Source organism: Lissotriton vulgaris, chromosome 7 (genome assembly GCF_964263255.1).
Source record: "Lissotriton vulgaris chromosome 7, aLisVul1.2, whole genome shotgun sequence".
In the NCBI taxonomy this organism is placed as follows: Eukaryota; Metazoa; Chordata; class Amphibia; order Caudata; family Salamandridae; genus Lissotriton; species Lissotriton vulgaris.
Window position 1 is genome coordinate 1706125649 of NC_141695.1, and position 24248 is coordinate 1706149896.

General features: G+C 45.6%; 1 protein-coding gene across 1 annotated transcript; it reads right to left on the minus strand.

Moving 5' to 3' along the window:
- Nucleotides 1–5216: 5216 nt before the first annotated feature.
- Nucleotides 5217–23550, minus strand: LOC147706366 (uncharacterized). The gene is made up of 6 exons (XM_086932861.1): nucleotides 23263–23550; nucleotides 18670–18758; nucleotides 15480–15603; nucleotides 13542–13694; nucleotides 6763–6945; nucleotides 5217–5472 (listed from the first exon to the last, which is right to left on the minus strand). The coding sequence occupies exons 2-6, from the start codon at nucleotides 18739–18741 to the stop codon at nucleotides 5354–5356; spliced, it is 651 nt and encodes a 216-aa protein (XP_086788987.1). The 5' UTR covers nucleotides 18742–18758; nucleotides 23263–23550; the 3' UTR covers nucleotides 5217–5353.
- Between the last annotated feature and the right edge of the window lie 698 nt (nucleotides 23551–24248).

A 24248-nucleotide genomic window follows, 5' to 3' on the forward strand; every position in this document is an offset into this window, starting at 1 on the left:
AGGCAATCCTATCTTAAAGTTTCACAAATGTAATACAAACTGTAGGCCCAGTAGAAATGGTAAAAAAGAAGGGTTTCTTTGACTGTAAACATTGTGTGGTCTCGCATCTGTACAAAGGTTCCCGTAAGTAATAACCTTTTAAAGATTGTCAATATACCATGCAAAATGGCCGAAATGCCACCTGCAAATGTATTTCATAGGAAGTGCACCATCCAACTGTGTGTTGTAGTGCACCTAAACTGGGTGACCCCGGTGCAGACTGCGACAGTCTGCTCTATGCACTCCTCAGAGTGGAGGTGCAAACCTCCCCTCTGGACAGTGCACTGGTGAAAGGCAAACCAGCTTTTTGAAGCTTTTTACAGCAGACAGAGATCTGGTCTGAGCAGGGTTGGATTTGGATCAAACATAGACCGGGGCACCATAAAAAAAGTGTCCCACATCTGCGGATTCCGTCTTTTCGCAAAACATTGCTTCAGTGCTTTAAGTATTATGAAAAGAAGGAGGGGGGTCTCTAAGAGAGGCGTGTTTTCTTAACGTCACAGAGATAAAAAAAAATGCAAATGGTGCCAGGACTCTGTGCATGGATTGGTTCGCACTGGGGAACCACACCTGAATATAATAGAGCTTACTTCTTCTCAGGCCCCCTGCCTCTGCTCAGTCTGTGTACATTAATGGACCTGCCAGTGAGAGACGGGAATGACACCACCACCCTGTGGCTAAAAGGGAGGTAATAGAAACCCACCTGCCTCTGAAAAAGCCGCTCAGGCCGCCACTGAGCCGCAGACTGCCTTGAAACAGCACAGACACTGCCCAAATTGGACACCACGCAGGCCAAAAAAGAGGCCCACAGCTGCAACTCAGACACCGCCCAATCACCATTGCCCACCTGACCAATCCGACCCTGGCCTGAGTTTCAAAGAGGGGGAGGAATGCCACCTGCTGATGGATGCACGCGGATACAGTCCCTGGGGCCTCCCATCTTCCAACCCAAGCGTTGCCTATGGCAAAGCACACATGCTGAGCACAATCAGCGTGCCGCCCAACCCTCCTCACGGGTGCAAAGAAAAAGGTTTCAGCTCATATATTGGGGTCACACCGCATGCAAATGAGTACACAACCCCTTGTAACCACACCGGTGCATTCTAAGCATCAGCACAGTCTATCTCACAAAAGGAACTGCAAAAACAGCGCTTCTGAAATACCAAAGTGCTAAAGGGGCGCAAAAAAAGGGGTGTGCACACCTGTTGCACCGCCCGGGCACTTCGTATAATACAGCCACTGGCATCTAATTCCTAAAGGTGCTTTAGCTGTGGGGTATTAAATGTTGGAGAGACACTTCCTATGGAAATATAATACCCACCACTTCGCCCATCTTTGACAAGGTTCTGTGCTGAAGTGTGAGGTCCAGAAGAATGTTCCGGGTCAGATTAATCGTCAATGAAAGCAGAAGAGTAGGTGATGCCATGGGGGGGGGGGGTATAAGGTACCAACATCAAAAACCCACTTGACTAGAAATGGGTCAGTTGCTGGGGCACCATGGTCTTTGATATGGGTCGCCAGCTTTGTACACAATAAGGTCATTCTAGGTTATACAACAAAGGAATTGTAGGGGCCAACAGAAGAATGTCTCACAAACAATGGGATTGGTGGAGAGACATGTGCAAACATATGATTGCATCAAATGCACTTCACTCAATCACTGTCCGTGCAATACCTACACAAGGAGAGAAAAAATTTTTATTAAGCGTTTGAGTTTTCTCAGGCAATCTTTATTTAATATAAAACTGAAGGACGGGGTTAAACCTTGTTCTTCAATTTTCCACTCTGTGACACATTCAAAACCTGCTCTTCCTTGTTTTGGTTTTATAGTAATTCCATATAACCAAATAAGCTCAATTAGAAGATTTTTAAAAAAATCTAGAATGTGTGACCTTTAATAAATCTATCAGTTCTCGACACTCTCGCGATGACAGCTTGATGAGAATGGCTTTTGCCAACCTGGCATTATTGCCACATGGACTCTAAGCCGTGGCACCGCCCCTCTCTAAACCTTTAAAACTGTGAGGGTTTAAAATGGAATGGACCATGGTCACAAGAGAAATAAAACCACCCAAAGTCCAGAATCAGTACAAGAGCTGTACATTATAACTTACCTGAACACAGCAGGAAAAACAAAGGTGTACACATAACAAATGCAACCCATCAACCATACAAGACCTTTCTCTATAGGAGGCCCTCTTACAATTCCATGAACCACATTATTCAGGAAAGAGACAATTGCATCTTTAATTTACTTACTTATTCCCTTTATTAAATAATCTTAATAAGTTAGCCTTCAAGGATTAACAATTTTTTGGCCTTGTCTACTTGAAAAGCACCCAAAAAAGCTAGCCTTCCCCCCTCTTGCACTGAACTAGTAGTCAGGGTCCTTTGTTGATATAACAGAAGAAGCCAGGTTGGGCTTTTGCTGTAAGGTGTTTACAGAAGTGGAACAAAATGTTGTTACTCTACCCCTTTTTTTCAATCACTACATAGAATAAATTATGTCGGGAAAATGTTGTTCGAAAAAGAAAACACAAATAAACAGTGTAAACTGAAACGCGCCCTATTTGCAATTATTGGGGGTAAAAAATAAAACAAAACAGCTTGTCTTCGAGGTCCTTAGAAGTAGGATTATCTATCCCCGAATGTGGTTGTTCAGGAGACAAATGATTAGATTGTAATTTTAATCAACAAGGTGTGATTTTACAGCTGGCCCAACAACTCCCTGTCCTATAAACCAAAATAAATGTTATTATACCATAGCTTTCCAAGTCAGAAATTTGGTTGGGACAATTTTTTCGTCTTATTTGATAGTATTTGCAAAGGATCCCACAAATGCTCATGTAAATTTGTGAAAGTCGCGGAGATCTTTGAGTACGCAAGAAATGTACACATGGAAAGGTTTCATCTGCTGGGAAAATCTGCAGGCGTTAATCTGACGCAAATCTGCTTTCATAAATTTAATATTGCTTTTGATCTACTAAGGGAAAAATGTCTTCCCATGAGGAATACCTTTGCCTACACCGTCACTTTACCAGACATGCCTTTGAGAGGATTAAGTAAGTGTTTTCGAGGCAAGGAAACTGTGTGCCTCAGGGTCGAAAACACTTACAGATCTAATAGCTTGCCTCTATTCACCTACATTTGAAGAAACACTTACAAATCCACCCCTAACACTACATCTGTGAATAAAGGAAATTCGACCACGCTGGCAGAAACGTGGAAAGTGTTACTTTTGTGAACTTTGTGGACCTTAATAAAGCTTAGATATTCAAAATGCTTTGTGAATTTGAGCTTCAATGATTACTATACTTAATATTTATGGTAGATAACTGTCATGGCTACTCATTAGAGAGGGAGCTTCATTGCTCTTTGCCAGCAAGGGACAAGGGGCCAGATGTACGACCCTTACAATTTGCGAGTCGCAAATTGCGGCCTTTTGTGGCTCGCAAAATGTAATTTACAACAGTGTCTCAGACAATTGTTTGCGATTTTAATGGGGTCACAAATTACCTGCCTCATTATTATTCATTAGCCAGGTGCAATTTGCAACCCCATTGGGATTGGCTAGCACTCCCAGGGATGGTGGCCTGCTGGGTCAGCAGACCACATGTCTGTGACTGCTTTTTAAATAAAGCAAACACAAGGAGATGATGGACGGAGGGCTGAAACTTTTCAGACACTCACCCCCAGTCACAGATCTAGGTGGAATCCATCAACATTCTTTAGCTCACTTCACCACCTCAGTTCAGACCCAGCTATACAACAAATCAGTCTTGACCCTGAGTATCACGGGAACAGTCCAGCCCGAACTGCCAAGCTAGGTCTTCCCTGAACCGGAAACAAGCATCCTGAGACCGATTTCTGGGGAACTCCCTTCATCAGCCAGAATAGTTTGAGTCCAGTAGCAAAGTGAGCAAGGGACCCACGTTTGGGCATACCCTGCCAACTTAGGGCGAATAAAGCAAACACAAGTAGATGAACCCAGATCTGTGACTGGGGCGGGGGGGAGCGCTGAAAAGTTTCAGCGCTCCGTCCACCATCTCCTTGTGTTTGCTTTGTTCACCCTAAGTTGGCAGGGTATGCCCAGACGTGGGTCCTTGCTCACTTTGCACCTGGATTCAAGCTAGCCTGGCTGATGAAGGGTGTTACCCAGAAACTGGTTCCAGGATGCTTGTTTCAGGTTCAGGGGAGACCTGGCTTGGTAGTTCGGACTGGACTGTTCCAATGGGCTCAGGGTCAAGACTGATTTGTACATAGCTGGGTCTGAACTGAGGGGTCAAAGTGAGCTAAAGAAGGATGATGGATTCAACCCAGATCTGTGACTGGGTGCGAGTGTCTGAAAAGTTTCAGCGCTCAGTCTATCATCTCCTTGTGTTTGCTTTGTTCGCCTTAAGTTGGCAGGGTATTCCCAGAAGTGGGTCCCTTGCTCACTTTGTCACTGGATTCAAGCTAGCCTGGCTGATGGATTCAACCCAGATCTATGACTAGGGGGGGGAGTGTCTGAAAAGTTTCCGTGCTCCGTCCATCATCTCCTTGTGTTTGCTTTGCTTTTTAAATAAAGCAGTTTTTTTTAATGCATCCCGTTTTTTTTAACGGAAAACGGGATGCATTTAAAAAAAGAAAAATTAAACTTTTCTGATTCATTTTTAAGAGTAGGTCTTAAAAAATATTTTCACTTCCATTCAGAAAGGGGGAGGGGTCTCCTGGCGACCCCTTCCCATTTGCAAGTGGCCTACCACCTACTTGAAGTAGGTGGTAAACTGCAAGTGTTTTGTGACCACAATTGAGGTCGCAAAACAATTGTACATTGAAGTGTGACTCGCTAGGAAGGGACGCACTTGGCACACCCCTTCCTAACAGCGAGTCGCAACCCCTATTTTGTGAGGCGATAATAGGTTAATGAGTCACAAAATAGGGTTTTATATGGAGAAGACCTATTTTGCAGACGCAACTGATTTTCCGTTTGTGACCGCAAAAAACAGTTGTACATCTGGCCCAAGACCTTTACTTCTGCAGCAGATTATTGGTACTACCCATTACACTGGCCAGGAGTGACATGGCTTCCCTATATTTTTTTCATGGCCTAAACATGGTGTTCCCAGATAACAAGCCCATTTACTGGCAGTCGGCTGATGCATGAGTGCCCCTCAGGGATGTAGTGATCATGAGTGCAGCAACAAGCATTATGCTGGAACGATTTATTCCCAGTACTATATGAAGTGAAGAGATCTGCCCAATGATGTCCTCGCAGAACTTGTCCAGTCTCCTTATTTGAGAAGGGGCAAAGGTGTCTGTGTATGTGGTTGCCTTATTTTGCATGATATCCAATGTGGCGCAGTTCGCTGTACGCTTCCAGTACTTCTGCCGGGATGGTCTGCTCAATCTGAAATCCTTTACTTGGGTAGTCTCGAATCCGCTCCACGGTACCTGAAACAGAAAAGGAGTCAGAATGGATCACTGCTGGATTTATCATGAATATCGCAGAACCCAGGGGGCCTGCATTTAAACTGGTCAGACAGAAGGTTCTGACCCTCTGCTAGCAAAATGCTAAGAGGAGTTGGCAGTGGTCCACTTCCCTTTTGAGACTGGCTTACTATTCCAGACCCAGGATTCAGTGACATTTCAATGTTTTGTGACCGGATTAGAGTTGCAAAACATTGTTGCATTATGTATCACTTCAGTATTCAGAATGGTAGCCTACAAAATGCCCGTCGAAATACCGTAACAGAATAGGGTCGCAATCTCATTTTAGGAGTCAGCAAAAGTTTACTGACTCCTAAAATGGGATTGGTACATTAGTAAAACGCAATTTTTTGCAAAGTCCCATTCGGAATATTTGTGACTGTAAAAATACTTTGTACAACCCTTTGTGCTTTACTCAAGGAAGGGTTACATTAATATGAATGTAATAATAAATAGTGTTCTATTATGTTTCCTCTCTAAAGGTTGGCATTTGCCTCAGCACTGTGGCTTAAAGGCAGGCTAATGTGCTCATGGATTATACTTTTGGGCATCCAATGGAAGCACATTTCTCTAGGCTTGTTTTCTGAACCAGCTTGGTAACCCAGGCTAGTAAAGACAATAAAAAATTGCAGCCCCTCCATAAATATTCTTTCAGATTATAAATGCCAGCCTAGATGTTATCACAACTCAGAGGCCAGCATGCATGGTGCTAGTCCATTGTAGTGAGTAAAGAGACCTAAAGGTGATGAAGTGCCATGAATGTGCTACTTATGGACAGTGCCCTTACCCTTGACCCTTTTTTACTACCAGATGATAGTTACTATTTTCCATACTATCTACACGCTGTTTTTAGTCTTGACATTATAATGACCCCATAATAAAAGTGGTTCTTTGGCATTATAATAGTCAATTTTAAGCCTCACACTTATGATTTATTGTCACAAAGTTAAGCACTGCAAATCAACTTTCAGCACCACAACACTACCTTCTATGGCCTTTCATCACTGGTGGATCTACACTAGGATTGCTCTCACGTTAACATTCAGTGAGATACCTAGTAGATACCAGTTTTCCTTACAAAATCCCAGATGATGATGCTCTGCCATTGGGTGGGCTGATGGGTTTTCTTTTCTGGCCATTTGTGATTTAACACATCCATTTTTGTAAACACACATTTCACCACTGCATCTCCAGTCTTAGCCACATGTCACTAGACCAGTAGTATCCATGTATGTTTTGAGACAGTGCTCTTACCTAACATGTATCCAATCAGGTCAGTCAGGCTTCCCACGGATTCGCTGGGATACTGTTCAATACTCAGCTCAGGAGAGTTGACGAGGGCCCGTGTGTTCTCCTTATCGCCGGGCCATTGCCGCAAGAAGGTGGCTAGGACTCTGCGCTCCATGAACGGCTGCTGAACTAAAATGACTCTCCTAGCTAAAGAGGATAAAAGAGACACAGTGAGTGTGTGAGTGAGGCAACAAGTGTGTCAGTGAGCAAGAAAGTGATTTAGTGAGTGTGTGGGATAGTTAAGTGAGTGAATGAGTGAGGGACCAGGTGGGTGAAAGAGAGTGAGGGAATATTCAAGTGAATGAGTGTGGGTAAGTGAATGTGTGGGAGGATGGGTAAAGTGAACAAGTGAAAAAATATGTGAGTGAATGCCTGAATGAGTGAGCAAGCGTGTGGGTAATTTGGGAGATGCCCATCACAGAATATGTAACAAGTTCCTGGTTTGTAAGGGGACATGAAAAAAGAAACAAACGACACAGGCTATTTGTTCACAGAATGATTGAAATAATTCAGAAGCACTGTTCCTGGAGATGTGATATACGGGATGAAGTACGCACTATTGTACATATAGCAAATCACAACATATATGAAAAAGGGCAGAGGCAAACCTGCTTTATCAAGGTCACCGTGACTTACAATTTCCTTTTTCACAAACGGCAAGGCTACTTCAATCCCTGTTACTTATTGCAACACCACCACCCTTCCCCCAAAGAGCTTAATCTATTCCTTTCTTGTTCACAACATTTTATTTTTGGTATTTTTAAAGCATTAACCAAGCTGGTTAGTAATGGAGCACTATACTGTTCGAAGATCTGGAGGGTAAATCCGGGGAGGGGCAAAAGAAATAAGTTACCCAAATAAATAAACTTTGTCTCAAATATTCCCATTTTAGTTGCGAGCACAGTTTATCTGTATTTTGAAATCATACGTAGGGGATACAATTTCAATACCCAGATTGAAAATCAGACATGCTTTGTGGGGTATTGACTTCTCAGATCTCAAAAGGTATCATAACATGTTTATCCTGCACCAGATGAGGAAAGGGATTCTACTAAAAACATCCAAATACTCTAAATGTCTACACATTGAAGAAATGTCCCTCCATGACATGTGATTAAGGTCAGAACTACCTCCAATTTCTTATATATATGACTAAAATATCTAAATATCCTTCAGCGCGATAGCAAAATAACTTTACCGGTATCCGAGACAACCGATCTCTCACCGTTTAGAAAATAATATTCCAATGGTGAGCCCAGGCTTTTCATAATATGCTCTTTAAAAACCAGGCTGTACAGAATAACACACGAATTTCCTTCAAAGAACTAAATAATATATTTAACTTGCCTCTCTAAGCCCTCTGGAAATATCTAGATATCAAATCTGCTCACAAGCTAGAACGTCCGTCACAACTCCCATGCCTCAGCTTTTCCAGACTCTGCAAAGCCTTATTTTCCTCTGAAATTAAACTTAATAAAGCCCCACTTTTCTTACAGTTTTTGCAAAATGTTAGCACATCCTGCTCTGACAATATCTTCAATGACTAGGGCAGCTATATCAATGTAAACCTGCAGCTTGAATCTAGAACAATGGTTTTAAAAAACAGGATAGATTTTGGCACTGTCCTTCAACTTGTCTTGATTAATTGGAAAATGTTCTTTAGAATCGATGGGACTCTACTTAAACTTCACAAACTAAACATTAAGGAAAACTCTTCTTGCAGACGATAAGGATAAATGAAAGATAGTTAGGTTTATATGTTTGTCTAGTGTCTTTTGCCTAAAATACGTTGCCATCAAATGAAATTCAGTTTGAAAATTATCACAAATACCCTCTTTATCCTACCACCACACAGTCAATGATATAACACATCTCAAACATATGAGCCACGGTACAGTTTTCTGGGTGTCAAGAATGCCAACCATTACCAAGAGCATTATCCAGAGACTCTGAAAAAACTGGAAACGGTCTTCCATCGAAAGGGGAACATCCTTTACAACGCAACTTTTACCACGCAGAGCCTTTACGACGCAACAATACAACGCATGCCATTACAACGCATTGCGCTGGGGGGCGCTCTAGGATAGGGAATAGATTTAATTTACTATCCAACACCTTCCCTACTATCCACGGGGACTGGAGTTGGAATAGTAAATTAAACTATTCGCTATCCAGCACCCCTCAACACTATGCTTTGTAAAACTTGCGATGTAAAGGCATGCGTGGTAAAAGCATGCGTTGTAATGTCATACATCCCATCGAAATCTGTGTTGCCAACAAGACATTTCAAGCTTCCTTATAAAAATAACTTACAAAATATTAAGCAAATACTAAAGTTTCCAAAACGTCTAGGTGAACTATCTACATGTACATTTTGGGTTTGTTATAGCTCTTTTTGCTCGTATGCTGCTGTATCTTTGAATTGTCTCCTCTTTTTTCCAAAAAGTTTCTTTTTGCTGACTTAGCACCTCTCTTCCCTTTTCATTTCCGGGATTGTGTCTTGGCATTAAGGTACTTTTATTGGGACTTTAAGGTTTTGGTACTGGGTTACTGTAATTTTTTACTATAACTTTTATCCTGTATCTAATATCAATAACAATAAAAGCATAATTGTTAAAAAAATAACACAGTGAGACGAAATAAAAGTATTGTGCAGTAGAGATTTTGCCCTTGATACTTGTTATTTATTACAAAGATATCATTGTACATAATCATTCTAAGTCATGTCAAACCTTTGTTCAAGTGCACCTGCTTTTTGCTAGATTTGAAGAAATAACAATGAAATTAGAGCTTTATAAAAAGAATAATGTCGCAAGCAATATATAAATCGATAACATATATGAACACGGGTGAAAACAACTTAATAGATGACTGTTTATAAAGTGACAACTATTCTAATTAGGAGTTAATGACAGGGATAGATCTGGGAAATTGTAGATTCCGGTATGAAGACATTATCTTTGGTCAATTCAATTTAGAGAGGTGCTGTTCAAAACTGTAAACCACACAAAATAACCAGGAATAATCCTATCCCTGATCTTCAATACCAATCTAAGGAATATTTTTCCAAACTTGTCAAAAGTGCCAAAATTCTTGGTTGGATGTGATTTCGAGGTCCCTTTATACATCTCCAGGCCCATGGAATTTAGAATGTATCTGTACACACGTTGCTTGAAGACTCTTGGTCGTGGTTTCACCACTGTGAAATGAAACCTTCTCAGACGTACAAACTTATTTGGCATTCGGTTGTACCTGAAATCTGAATTTCTGCAGTGACTAGATCAAAATATAGCAAAAAATCTGATAGGAGTGTCTTAAAGATATAAAAAGTGGCATATCAAATTCTTCATTTTGAACAAATATGTTAGATAATTTTCTAGTCTACATGTTTTTTTCTTAAATTATCTGCAGCAAGCTGTCCTCTTTCAGAACATCAATCAAGTGTTTAGAAGTTTGTACCAGGATTGCACAGCTGAAATTATATCTGGAAGGATCTGCCTTTCCTCCTGCCATAGCCCACATAACATAACATGTGTATTTGAGAAGTGCATGTACTCTCGTTTAAATGTCTTCAAGCAGTGCTGAGAAGTGCAGATACTCTCCCTTTCGAATTAAAGAAGTGCAGGTACTCAGTACTGGACAGTACCTGCCCATTTAAGCACTGACTTCCCTTGGAGAGGCTACAGTCTGTCCACCCTCTGAGATGCCCTCTTCTCACCCTTTCAAAATGCTCTGATCTGCAAGACAGCCCCCACCCCCAACCCAACCCTACCAAAAATTACCTTCTACTCAGAGCAAGTGTACATATATGACAATCTCTCTAAAACGGATCAGGGTTAAACCAGCCTTAAGGGATCCTATAATTCGGGGGACTGTTTGATTATTCCCCATTCTGGGGAGTTGAACTCATAATCCCTGTTAATTCATGAGGGTGTTACCCTCCAGAATCATTCATTCTGGTCCGGTATCTACCTGCAAATTTAATTAGGGAATTTGGAAAGTTCTGTTTTTTTTTAAACTAACACAGATTCAAACATTTAGAGTTTTGAACTTTCCCCAGTTTTCGCGATTAACAGAGTTACTAATACCTATAGCGCCACCGTGTGCCTGTATTAATAATGTTACTTGCTCGATAAATTGCTCCCTGACGCTGGCTGACGAAGGGTATTTATTCTGTGTAAATGCTCGCCTAAGAAGGTATATTTCCACGCAGCCGGCAGAGTTTACTATCCGTGCCAGAGAGACCCGCAGTGAGCAGGGTTCAAGGGCAGGGGGGGTCTGAACCCCACTAGGGAGAAGTGCGGAATGCAGCAGGAGAGGGGGTGCAGAATGAAGCGGGCTCGCGGAGCAGGTGTATTTACAAAAATAAACTGGAGTGCTGTACAGCGCAGGTGATAATAAAGGCGCTCGTGCAGAAATAAGGCTGTGCCTCAAAGCAACTAAAAGTATAGCATATCCCAAGTAAGCAACATGACATAAACATGAATAACATGCCTGTGTCGTAGAAAGGATGAAAACTGCGCATCTGTGCTTACTATTTAGGATGAAACGGTCTGTAAATGCTCCTGCCACCACTTTTCGGCTGGCAGTGACTAGCTCTGCTAACAGACAGTAGTTGGGTAACAGGAAGCAAAAATGATATGTGCTGAGGATCAGGGGTGTAACCGAGAACCGTGAAGCACCTGCGATGCAGGGGGTGGGGTGGCACATGTTCACCTCAAAGGGGTCCCCCTTAGGCTGGCCAGCTGAAGCAACACTGCAGGTAGGAATGAGTAATGGGGGCCCCATCACCTTACCTTGCAGAGGCCACCTGAGGTTTTGTTAAACCACTGCTGAGGATTAGAAGTAAGCAATCTATGCATTACCTCCTCATCTCTCTTCTTCACACAAATGGGTCAGCTTGGGGCGGGTCCAATGCTAATTTGCATGAAAAGATGAGCTAAAGTGCACTGGAATGGATACACCCAGAAAAATATTATTGCAGGCATCACGGTTTGCTTTGTAAGCGAGTCTCTCTAAGTGTGCTGGTATGCCTAGAGAAGGATGTATGTCATTACAACGCGGGCTTTACACCGCGCTACCATTACGACGCAGCAATCACAACGCAAGTCGTTACGACTTGCACTGGAGGAGCTGGATTTAGGAATAGTATAATTTACTATTCCAACTCCAGCCCACGTAACAGTAGGGAAGGTGTTTGAATAGTAAATCATGCTATTCCTTAGTATATAGCACCATCCAGCGCAAGTCGTAACGACTTGCGTTGCGATTGCTGCGTCGTAATGGTAGCGTGGTGTAAAGCCAGTGTTGTAATTTATTTATTTATTTGCGGTTTTTGTAGAGCGCAACACTCATCCCAAGGGATATCACAGCGCTTATACCAAACAGAAACTACTGATGACTGATACTAAAAAAGTTTAAAAATTGGGGAAGAGGTGGGTTTTCAACTTTTTTCGGAACAGGAGATAATTTGTGGTATGTCTCAAGTCAATAGGATGCTCATTCCACCTTTTTGCAGCCAAGTAAGAACAGGAACGACCACCTGTTCTAACTTTATAAATACGTTTGGTCCTAACCAATGCCGATTGAAATGAACGTAGGTTCCTAGTGGGGACATAAAATTCGATCTTCCCTTGCAGAATAGTGGGACCAGTCTTATGCAGAGCCCTGTGGGCATGGCTGAGCAATTTAAAGGCAGCCCTCTGACGCATCGGAAGCCAATGAAGTTTCTTTAAACATTCCGATGCCGAGTCTAGCTTGCCTTTGTTGCAAATAAGTTTGGCCGCCAAATTCTGCAGAACCTGTAGGCGAGAGAACAAGTGTTCATTCATCCCTACAAACAGCGCATTGCCATAGTCTAAACGACTAACCAATAGGGCCTGTGTAACTGAACGTCTACAGTCCAGAGGTATCCAGGGAAATAACCTAGCAAGAAGTTTTAGGATGGCAAAACCCTTGCCACAGAGGGATCGAACATGATCTTTCATGGACAAGACATCATCCATGATGATCCCCAGGTTCCTGGCATGTTGTTTTGGAGTGGGGGCCAAACCCAATGAGGGTGGCCACCACGAGGCATCCCACACCCGTTTGGCGCCACCCCTACCCCACCCACACCCATAATGGCTGTTTCCCCTAGAGAATGAATACCATACTTGCTGTTAAGCTGCAAGTCACTCGCGTCAGGACTGTAATGTCTTGTGAGATAGAGATGACGGACCCTTTTTGGTTCCTGATCGACTCTGCAGAACAGTGACGTAAGTGCTTAGGTCTGGTAGATAGGATTTATGATGTAGAATGTTCAGTTAACAGTTACACACTGAGGAATAAAGACGTGTACTACCAAGCTCCGTGTGTGATGTGATCATTTACATGTTCTGAGGCTGGGGAAGATGCTACAAGGACCAAAAGGCAAAACATGGCGGCTGGGATATTATTGTGTTCTTGTAGTGAGGGGGAGTGGTCTTGGCTGCCCCTTGTGTGGTTATCAAATGTAGGCTTGTTTTGATGTTATGAAGTGGTGAATATTTTTGTTGTTCTGTACGTTTTGGGGCAGGGTCAAGATGGATTTGCATGCAGTTGGTACCAGCATGTAAAGATGAGGAAAAGCTGAAAAAAGATGTAATGGAGTGTGCCCACAGTAAGAGGTTCGTTTCATTCAAGATTTTTCATCCATCACTTTTTTGCTCACTCGGTGCGGTGCACTTCAATGAACTGATATAAGCACCACAACTTCCTCTTACCTGGGATGTTTTTCTCGTTCAGGATTTGCCAAGAAAATCGTATATTTTCCCCAGTATTTGTTGCCCTTTTCTCCAGAATGATCTTTGTTTCAGGAACTCCCAATTTCATTGCAATATCAGAAAAGATCTCGGCTTCAGGTCGGTCCCACATGCCTGCAACAAGATGGATGGGGAAGAGACTTGACTCAAGCGGACTATGAAAGAGAAGTCATGCTTGCAAACATACATAAACAAAAAGCCTGACAGTGGAACCCTCAGAGCCACAGCACCTGAACTGCCATCCCTTTGGTATTCCTACCACTCTATACTTTATGGGGTTTGTGTGCGCACAGAAACGCACCCACCATCACAGCGCCAATCCACATAGGATCATAACATTTTGAAACATAAGCACAGGTGCACCACGCATCAATTGCAAAGACTATGGGGCAGATTTACAAGCCCCTTGCGACACTTTTACGCCGCCGTTGCGTCACTTTTGTGACGCAGCGGCGGCGTAAACAATGTGCCACGTTGCGACTTGTTTACAACGCGACACATCTAGGAAGATGCGTCACATTGTAAAGCCCTGCGTCAGGTTTCATGTGGGCACTGTGTCGCAGGGTGGGCGTTCCCTCGCAGGAAAGCCCCGTAAAACTGACGCAGTGAAATCGACAAGATTTCACTGAGTCAGCTTTACAACGCTGCAGCGTCAAATCCTTACGCCTGCTTCAAGCAGGTGTAAGGAGTGACGCAACACGTTGAGTATGGGTGGCCCTTGTGCCTTGCAGGAGTTGCGCTGCGCTTGCGACGCAACTCCAGAAATGCGCCACCCATACGCCACAAGATGCGTTACGCATCTGCCCTTCTTTGCACCATTGTGCGCCGCATTGTAAATGCGGCGCATCTGTGGTGGTGCAAGGAGGGAATTGCGTGACACATCTGTTCTGGCGCATCCCTGCTGATTTGCAGAGATGCGCCAGAACTTGTAAATATGCCCCCATGGGAGCAACTATATAAACTGTATACAGCAGTGTTGTTATTCAAAGTTTTTCTATTATTCCAATTTTCTGATTTCTTTAAAAAAACGTGGTCATAAACATCGGTTTTCACAGTGAAACAGCCTCTCAGGACAACTTAGGTTTGGTCTAGATAAGACTATGCCCTGTTTTTACCAATGAATAAACTATGAGGGATTTTAACATTTTTCAGAGAGGGCATTACGTTTAAAGTGTTGACGCTGGTAAGCAAGGGGCTGATTGATGTGCTGCTTATATAAATTATGGCCGTGACCTGTGTTAGTCATAGCACTTTAGTGATTGAAGGGATCTCCTGCACATGCACATGAAGAGATGTGTTTCTTCTGCCAGATTACAAATTATGGCAGAGTGCTGTTGTTGGAGACTAAGGTAGCCCCTGCCAGAATCCTTTCACAGTCCCAACCAACCAAGGATGCAGTGCACACGTCCTTAGCACTTAACTAAGCTACATCCAATATCAAAAGGTGTCCTGTCTTACACCTGGGAGAAGATCCTCTTGCAATGTAGAAATTCTTAAGTGATCCAAATAGGGAAAGTTCATTTCCCAAACTCTAATCATTTTAATACGCCTTTTATACTTTATTTCCATCACAAGGGGGACTGCATTGAAATGGACCAGCACTGTACCAGCTGTGCATTTTACCAATAATAGCGTTTACTATGGACTTAAACACTACTGACTATGTTTTTTATATGCAGTATGTTTCCCCACAGCCTAACACTACACCTGCTGCAATTCTTTTCGATGACTACTTTCTCAAAGGTTTCTCACAGCACCGACTGCATCTCTTCACTGGGGCATGTTCTGCTTGTGCCTTGTACCTATGGCATAGTTATGTTGGATTGGCATTGCTGGCACTGCATCTTGCCTATCATATGGGGACTGGTTGACTCACACCATACATGCTGGGCCTCTTACCTACAGTCTGGTTCCCCTGGTATCCTGTGAACAGTATCCACGGAGCCCATCCCTCGAGAAACAGGGCGGCCGCTCTTTCTGCCACGCGTACATCATGGCACCCCAGGCAGATGATGACATCACTCTGGCACCAACAAAGGAAATTAGACGCGTTATTTGTGAACAGCAAGTAATCAGTATGAAAGTTCTGGTTATTCTACAGGTATTTCTGAATTTGAAGATCAATTAAATACCCTATCAATCTTTTTTGTGTTTTTAGATCTCATTCAAATAACATAAATGAAAGCAGCGTGTGCAGAAAATGGGATGCCTGGAAAAACTGATGTACGTCCCAGTTTCATCAGTAGCTTAGACCAAGAAACATGAATCAATTTTTTTGTGGTAGATCCTCAAGTAAAACACTGATTATTTTTAGATATTAACATCTTCTTCTGCAGAAGGCTTACTTTAGAGGCCAAGACATGTTATAATGTAGGCATGTTCTACTCAAGGAGGGATGTACGTCAGTACAAGGCCATCAAAATGATCGCGGTACTTTACGATGCAGCCCTTGCAACGCAAGTTGTTACAACGACTTGCGCTGTAACCGCTGGATTGTGGATTAGTTGAATTTTGTATTCCAACTCCAGCCCACGTAACAGTAGGGAAGGTGTTGGAATAGAAAATCAAACTATTCCATTACTAAGAGCGACATCCAGCGCAAGTCGTAGTAACTTGCATGCACTGTAGGGGGAGGCATGCACTGGTGGGGGAGGCATGCACTGGTGGGGGAGGCATGCACTGGTGCAGGAGGCATGCACTGGTGGGGGAGGCATGCACTGGAGGGGGAGGCATGCACTGGTGGGGGAGGCATGCACTGGTGGGGGAGGCATGCACTGGTGGGGGAGGCAGGCACTGGTGCAGGAGGCATGCACTGGAGGGGGAGGCATGCACTGGTGGGGGAGGCATGCACTGGTGGGGGAGGCAGGCACTGGTGCAGGAGGCATGCACTGGAGGGGGAGGTATGTACAGGTGGGGGAGGCATGCACTGGTGGCGGAGGCATGCACTGGTGGCGGAGGCATGCACTGGTGCAGTAGACATGCACTGGAGGGGGAGGCATGCACTGGAGGGGGAGGCATGCACTGGTGGGGGAGGCAGGCACTGGTGCAGGAGGCATGCACTGGAGGGGGAGGCATGCACTGGAGGGGGAGGCATGCACTGGTGGGGGAGGCATGCACTGGTGGGGGAGGCAGGCACTGGTGCAGGAGGCATGCACTGGAGGGGGAGGCATGCACTGGTGGGGGAGGCATGCACTGGTGGGGGAGGCAGGCACTGGTGCAGGAGGCATGCACTGGAGGGGGAGGTATGCACAGGTGGGGGAGGCATGCACTGGTGGCGGAGGCATGCACTGGTGGCGGAGGCATGCACTGGTGCAGTAGACATGCACTGGAGGGGGAGGCATGCACTGGAGGGGGAGGCATGCACTGGTGGGGGAGGCAGGCACTGGTGCGGGAGGCATGCACTGGAGGGGGAGGCATGCACTGGAGGGGGAGGCATGCACTGGTGGGGGAGGCATGCACTGGTGGGGGAGGCAGGCACTGGTGCAGGAGGCATGCACTGGAGGGGGAGGTATGCACAGGTGGGGGAGGCATGCACTGGTGGCGGAGGCATGCACTGGTGGCGGAGGCATGCACTGGTGCAGTAGGCATGCACTGGAGGGGGAGGCATGCACTGGAGGGGGAGGCATGCACTGGTGGGGGAGGCAGGCACTGGTGCAGGAGGCATGCACTGGAGGGGGAGGTATGCACAGGTGGGGGAGGCATGCACTGGTGGCGGAGGCATGCACTGGTGGCGGAGGCATGCACTGGTGCAGTAGGCATGCACTGGAGGGGGAGGCATGCACTGGTGGCGGAGGCATGATCATGTAGGAGGCGTGCTCTGGTAGAGTAGATCTGTTCTGGTGGAAACGCAGTGGGGAGGAGGCATTCTCAGGTGCAAGAGGCGTGCTCTGGTAGAGGAGGTCTGTAGCGGTGGCAGAAGCGGTGATAGGGGAGGCATGCACTGGTGAGGGTTGTGTGCTCTTGTAGAGGAGTCTCACAACGATTTCGCCGGTGTGCTCTGGGGAAGGTGGTGTGCTCGAGCTGTGGTGGTATGCTCTGGAGGAGGAGATATGCTCTGGTAAGGGAGATGTGCCCACGTGGAGGTTGCGTAGACTGGTTGAGGCGTAGATAGCTTGAAGAGGTGTGCCCAGATAAAAGCGGTCTGCTCTGGTTGAAAGGCCTGAGCTGTTGAGTTGGCTCGAATTGGTGAAGGTGTTCTGTAAAGAGGAGGCATGCTTTAGTGGTGGCAGTATGCACTGGTGAAGAAGGTCCATAAAGGTGGAGGAGGCCTGCAGTGGCAGAGGCAGCCGGCTTTGATAGAGGAGGGCTGGTCTGCTGGAGGAGGCTTGCTTTGGTGGAGTAGGCGTGTACTGGTGAAGGAGGTCTGATAAAGTGAAGGAAGTGTATTCGGGCTGTGGTGGTCTGCTCTGGTGGAGGCGGCATAAACTGGTGGATGAGACGTGCACTGGTGGAGGAGGTGTGCTCTGATGGTAAAGGAGGTCTGATCTATGGTAGGGTGTTCCTGTGCAGCAGTTCACTGGTGGACAAAGACTGCTCTGGTAGTAATAACTGCAACCGGAATCTTAATCTGTAGTCCTGATTTCTTTGTTTCACTATGTAGTGTTCTCCGTGGCAGGTTGCTAGACTTTATTCTTGCACTGAACAGCGTCTGACCCCTCAGTCACGAGCAGATTTTCAACTCTGAATCCCACCTACCGACTTACACAGATTATAAATTGACCCAAAGCCTGACCACTGCGGAAACAAGTTATTTCATACCACAAAACCTGCCTGTGAACTCCGAACTCTCATCACCCCGGTCAATGCCAGTCAACATCTGCACTCCTGCTGTCCTCACCCCCACTGACCTCCAGTTTCAGGAAATAAAACCGTCCCGCTTCATCATATGGCGAACATGTTCTGTGGCGTACATTGATTCCAACAAAGATCACAGATCATTTCACAACCTCCCTCCTTGACAGATTCAGAATAATCTTCGGGTGATTGTGCCCTAGACATCCCCATCTCTAGATACAGACCCTCATTGTGGATTGTCAATCCATATCGCTAATCAGGTTTGTCAAAAAGTACAAAAGTAAGGCTTCGAGACCTGTTCTAGCTGCTGTCCTAGGTGCAGATAGTTCCAGAGTGAGCCAGCCCACCTCCACGTGTCTGCATCCATCCGCGGGACATCATAACCTGCAATCAGAGAGCATGCAGCAAGGTCAGAACTTTACTGGTTGATGGTCAACTCTAGCCCTCCCCCATAACCAAGAGATCTATAGCCCAACTTATTTACATGTTGGGTGAGCCTTGTACTAAAGGATTTTACGGGCTTGGGTTGTTCTTAATTTTTATCGGTCTGGTTCCCTTTGGTTCGGTACAGAGAAGAGAAACATCAGCTGGACATGGTCTAAATTGACAGATACACAAGTGCCCTGCTCTGCTGTGAGATGCTGCTCATCTACCTTACACTTCACAGGTTAGTAGGGAACAATGATCACTTCTGGTTGCCTTCAACTGTGTTTTAACGGTTCCAGGTACACGATCCCCTGGAAGATCAAAACTTAACCTTGGCAATGCTCTTTCCAGTGGAAAAATGGCCAGACTTGCACACCCTTCCTACACACCTCGCAAACCCATGAAAGCTTTTTGCACGTTAGCACTTTTTATGCACTGATTAAATCAGGTCCAAGAGTCAGTGTTATGAGAAATGTGCCAAGTAGCATACATAACAGAACACGTGCAATTGTAAAGTGGAAGTTCGGCCCTTGGGGGACCTTCAAGCTGAATAACAGATGTTTTTCCCCAGCCCAATGGGACTCATTTTAGCAACAGTCAAAGGACAGGAGGCCGAGTGGATTCACCAGGATTTGAACCTGTGAATAACTGAGCTACTGTAAATGTCTGAATCTTCAATTAAAAGTGCAGGAAACTGTGTTTTTGTTGCAGAACCCCCCCCCCCCCACACACACACACACACACTTTTTATTTGGTATTTGATGCAACTTTGACTGAAGTGTACTCGGTTCCTGCTAACCAGGGCCCTAGTACCAGTGTTTTCCTTAAAAATGTACAATTGTTCACCCAACTTGCAATACCTTTAGCACTCTCTGTAAGTGCCTAGTAAATGGTACCCCAGGTACCTAGGGTCTGAGGAACTAAAGAGGGTACTAAGAACGACAGCTCGAATTGTGCCTCCCAAAGGGAACCCTCACCAAATACATGCAAGGCAGCCTTTGCAGGCTGTGTATTTTAGTGCAGACAAAAGTGAAAACATGACAAGGCACACTTCCCTGTGTGCCATGGCCCCTACCACCGCAGGTCAAATGTGTAAGTCACCCCTACAGCAGGCCTAACAGCCCTAAGGCAGGATGCTAAATATTACATGAGAGGGCATACCTGCATGAGCAGCTATGCCCCTGTGCTGGACAGTCCCGTTACAATTAGTACAAGTGACCAGGGACGCCATTTTGAAACATGTGGTGGACACTAGTGAAAAAACATCTCCCCAGCTACATGATGGCTTCCCTGAAGATAGGGATATTTGGTACCAAACATCACATATTGATAAACCCATATTGATTCCAGTGTTGGATTTGTCAATACATGCACACAGAGGGTACCTTAGAGGTGCCCCCTGAAAACATACCAGCCTCTGGTGGGCTCGCTGACTGGTTTCTGCGAACCTAGGTTTTGACCTCCTAGGGTGGGAGCCTCTGCTCTCAGGAGACCCAGAACAAAATCCTGTACAAGAAGAGGGTGTAAAACCACCTCCCACAGGAAGGCCTGCTGATTAGCCTTCCTAAGCCAGCAACTTCAAAGAGCTGCCGCCTTCGAAATGCGAATCTGGTTGGGAAACATCCTTTACAACGCAACTTTTACCACGCAGTGCCTTTACCACGCAACTTTTACAACGCAAACCATTACAACGCATTGCGCTGGGGGCCGCTCTAGGATAGGGAATAAATTTAATTTACTATCCAACACCTTCCCTAGTGTCCACGGGGACTGGAGTTGGAATAGTAAATTAAAATATTCACTATCCAGCACCGCAAAGCGCTATGCGTTGTAAAGGTTTTCGTTGTAAATACCGCATTGTAAAGGCATGCGTGGTAAAAGCATGCATTGTAATGTCATACATCCATCTGGTTCCCCTCACAGGAGGAGAAGCCAAACCCCTTTGTCCAGAGACCCTTTGGCACCTGGACAGGTGGGAAAATTGTGCCACCCCAACTAGTACCACCACTAAGGTGGGCTAAACTGAGGTGGACACTTTTCAGAAACAGCCATCTTTTTGATGGCATTCTTAGGAATTCTGGGACAGGGATATGCCCACTTCCCATAGGGAGTGGTTATGTATGGGGTGTGGTGACCCCAAGGGTCAGAATCCCTTTCGCTACTGCCCTACACCCCCCTAACTCCCCTAAATTCAGTACTTAGCGGAGCCCCTGACACCAGAACAACAAATCCTACTGACCTAAAAGACGAAGAAGGACATGAAGAGTTGCATCCTATAACAATTGAAGACCCAGCAACTGACATGGCGCCAACCTTGCCAGCCTTCCTGCTGACTTTGACAATTGTGCCAAACGTCAACTTGTTCTGCCGCTGCTGAGCCCCCAAAGCCCGGTAGACCTGCACGCACTTCATCCAGAAACCAAGACCTCCCGAGAAGTAAAGCGGACCTTCATCCTTGCATCCTGCAGGCAACCAAAGACCCCTGTGAGATACCAGACGCCTGAAGACACCACTGCACCCTTTGATGCAAGCCCGAGTTGAAGTGAGCCAACTGTGTTATTGTGGTCCCCCAGCCCTCCAGAGACTGAGACCACCTTTGTGTCAACCATAATAAACTCTCTGACATCGCCGGCGGCTTCTGCAGCCAGGCCTCCTCTACCGCAACTGCTTCTGGTAAGAAAAACCAGACAACTGAAGACACCTCTGCACCTGTCGCCCCTGGGCAATGGAGAAAAGGACTAAAGGTGTCCCTACGTCCCGAGCATCAGGAGGCCTGAGCCCCCGTGTTGGTTCAGCCCGACTGCCTCCCAGCCAAAGCCTGCAACCTCTTTACGCAAAGACCAAACCACATAGCGTAACAATGGGCACCGACACTGTTTTGCAACTCTGCACCCGGCTGCCCCAGTGCTGCTGCTGGTGTTCTGCCTGTGCTGCCTTGGACTTTGCCCATCGCTCACCTTAACCCCTGGGGATTGGTCCTGTAAATCGCTGTACTATACCTGAATGCTGCATTGACTTTCCCTCCCATAGGATAACATTGCAGCTTCCAGAAATTGCACTGTAGGCTTTTTGAACTAAAAATAATTCCTATTTTAAAACCTACTTACCTGAACAATTTTCTTCTGATGCCTGAACATATATAAAGATACCTACTATTTTTATAAATTGGTGTGGCTCTCCTCGAGTTGAATGTCTCATTTATTGACCATTGTATGCCTTTTGAGATGTCTTGCACTCCTGTGTGATAAGTCTAAGGATGCTCGACCACACTACCCCCTAGAAGAGCACCTTGGGATTGCCATAGCGAGCCCCTGAATACTCATAAGGGAACCCATGGAGTCTTTGCATGCTGTACCTCTTTTAGATATCATATAAAAAGCCAGCTTCCACAAAAAGGATTTGGGGGTTTAATTTTAATTTGCTTTCTACTGGCACTTACTTTTTTAGGTCTTGGCTTTGACAGCACAACTGCTAGTTATTGCTGAGTTTGACCGCACAGGTGTACATACCATTTACAAAGAGTGGACTTTGGTTCCACCCCTTTCAGCCACAGGCTTTCTTCAACTAGTTTCTTTCAGCCATTGGTTTGAAACTTTGCCAATCACATCTTGCTTCAGCCCAATGGAGCATCCATCTCTCAAATAAAGCCACTGGCTGTTTGGATGTATCCTTCCATCTCCTCTTCAGCTCCTGCACTGAAATGCACGAGGGGCTACCATACATCTATGGCCTGCCCAATCGGAGGCTGATGGCTCCCGCTCATGTGCCGTGCTCGCAAGTGCTAATGTTGCATAGCACATTAAACCCAGACCTACTGGCTTTGCCAATGCTTGTTTTGAGTAGGATAAGTCCCTGAAACGGTCTGTGTCTTTACTATTATGCTCAATCTACAAATATGTGCATTAGGCACATACTGTACACACATGCATATGATTGACATGTCTGGTTTTGTGACTCATACATATTTCAAACATATAACTGATACACTTTACAAATCTCAGCAGCATCCTAGAATCGACCCTATCAGTTATCCTTTATTTCAATGGAATGCCCAGTCCATTACCGATGACAGAGAGCTTCCAAATACAGCAACAAAAAACACACTGACAAATGATTACAAAGCACGAGACCACTGGGCTCCACTGTTGACCTCCCCTCGAACAGTTATAACTTGACCTTTTAGCAAGTTAGTTGTTTTCCGAGATGGTTAAGGAGACTAATACCTACTTATGTTACAGAGTGTATAAAATATTCATAGCATAGATAACCATTCTCACACTGTCCTGTGACGAAGGCGGAAATAGCATTTGTATAATGATGTCACAATGTGGCGTATTTACTCAGATTATCAACGTCACAACATGCTTAGTGGTTTGTCTGAGAACACAGTGAGCGTCTGCAGCGGAGCCGAGAGCCAGGCGCACGGACGGGATTTAAAAGAGAACAGACTCGCCCACGGTACCTGGATGTCCAGGGAGGATTGTTGAGGGCGACTGGACTCAGGATGGAAGCTCGAGGGCTGAAGGGCCGGGCATCGGTGCCCACCCCTCACCCAGCAGCTGCTGGTACTGGGAGCTCCATGGTCGAGGCGGGGTGCCGTCCAATCTCTGCTGCCGCACGGGGGGGGCGCTCCGCCGCGACCCCCTCCCTTGTCATCACAGAAGGCCTGTTGTCTGAGCCGTGACAACGCAGCCGCTGCCGACGAGGACTTTCACGCGGCGCTGTACGAGGCCCTGGGCATCCGCCGCTCAGCAGCGGCCCGGGAGGCTTTGCAGGATCGATGCGGGGGCGGGCAGAGCGCGGGCACTTCCGGGGGTGCTGCCAGCTGAACGATAGCACCGGCACTGTATTACCGGTTCAATGCATGAGCCTAAAGGACATCCTGGGGACTTATGAATGTATTGCAAGGGACGGACAGTACCATGAAGGCAGGGCTACTGGAATTATGTCATTCTGCGGTTGCTGCGTTTATGCATTACTATCACTTTGCCACGTAATCCATCATCTGTAGCAAGTTTTAAATTTAACAAAAAAATATTTTTTGCTCAAATGGAACAAAAGCTAGTAAAACATGGTAACTAATAAAGTAATAATGCCAAAAAATGTGGCACCATCATCACTGGCCTTTCCTCCTGCATAATTTAATCAACCCTGCCACATAATTCTACTGGCCCCGTCTAAAAGTCACAGGGTTAAACCCGGCTAATACACTCAGCGTCGGATCCTTTTGTGTTCAATCACATGCATATCACTCTGTCAATTAATTATGGCTGATCTATCACTGAATAAAGGTGTACTCTGCATAGAGTGCCTCTGAACGTGCAGGATGCCAATGCTGCAAAGTGCCACCACGCATGCCATCCGGTCAGTGCAGGGCGTCTTTCGCAGCACTTTGCACAATGGGAATTGAAGAGTCCTGCTTGCAAAAATAAAAGTGAGATGGCATGT

Coding starts and splice junctions, on each gene's coding strand:
- LOC147706366 (XM_086932861.1), bottom strand. CDS start 18,741: ATGGATGCAGACACGTGGAGGTGGGCTGGCTCACTCTGGAACTATCTG. Junction 15,604..18,669: donor TAGGACAGCAGCTAGAACAG/GTCTCGAAGCCT, acceptor TGTTGGTGCCAG/AGTGATGTCATCATCTGCCT. Junction 6,946..13,541: donor GAACGAGAAAAACATCCCAG/GTAAGAGGAAGT, acceptor TATCCTCTTTAG/CTAGGAGAGTCATTTTAGTT.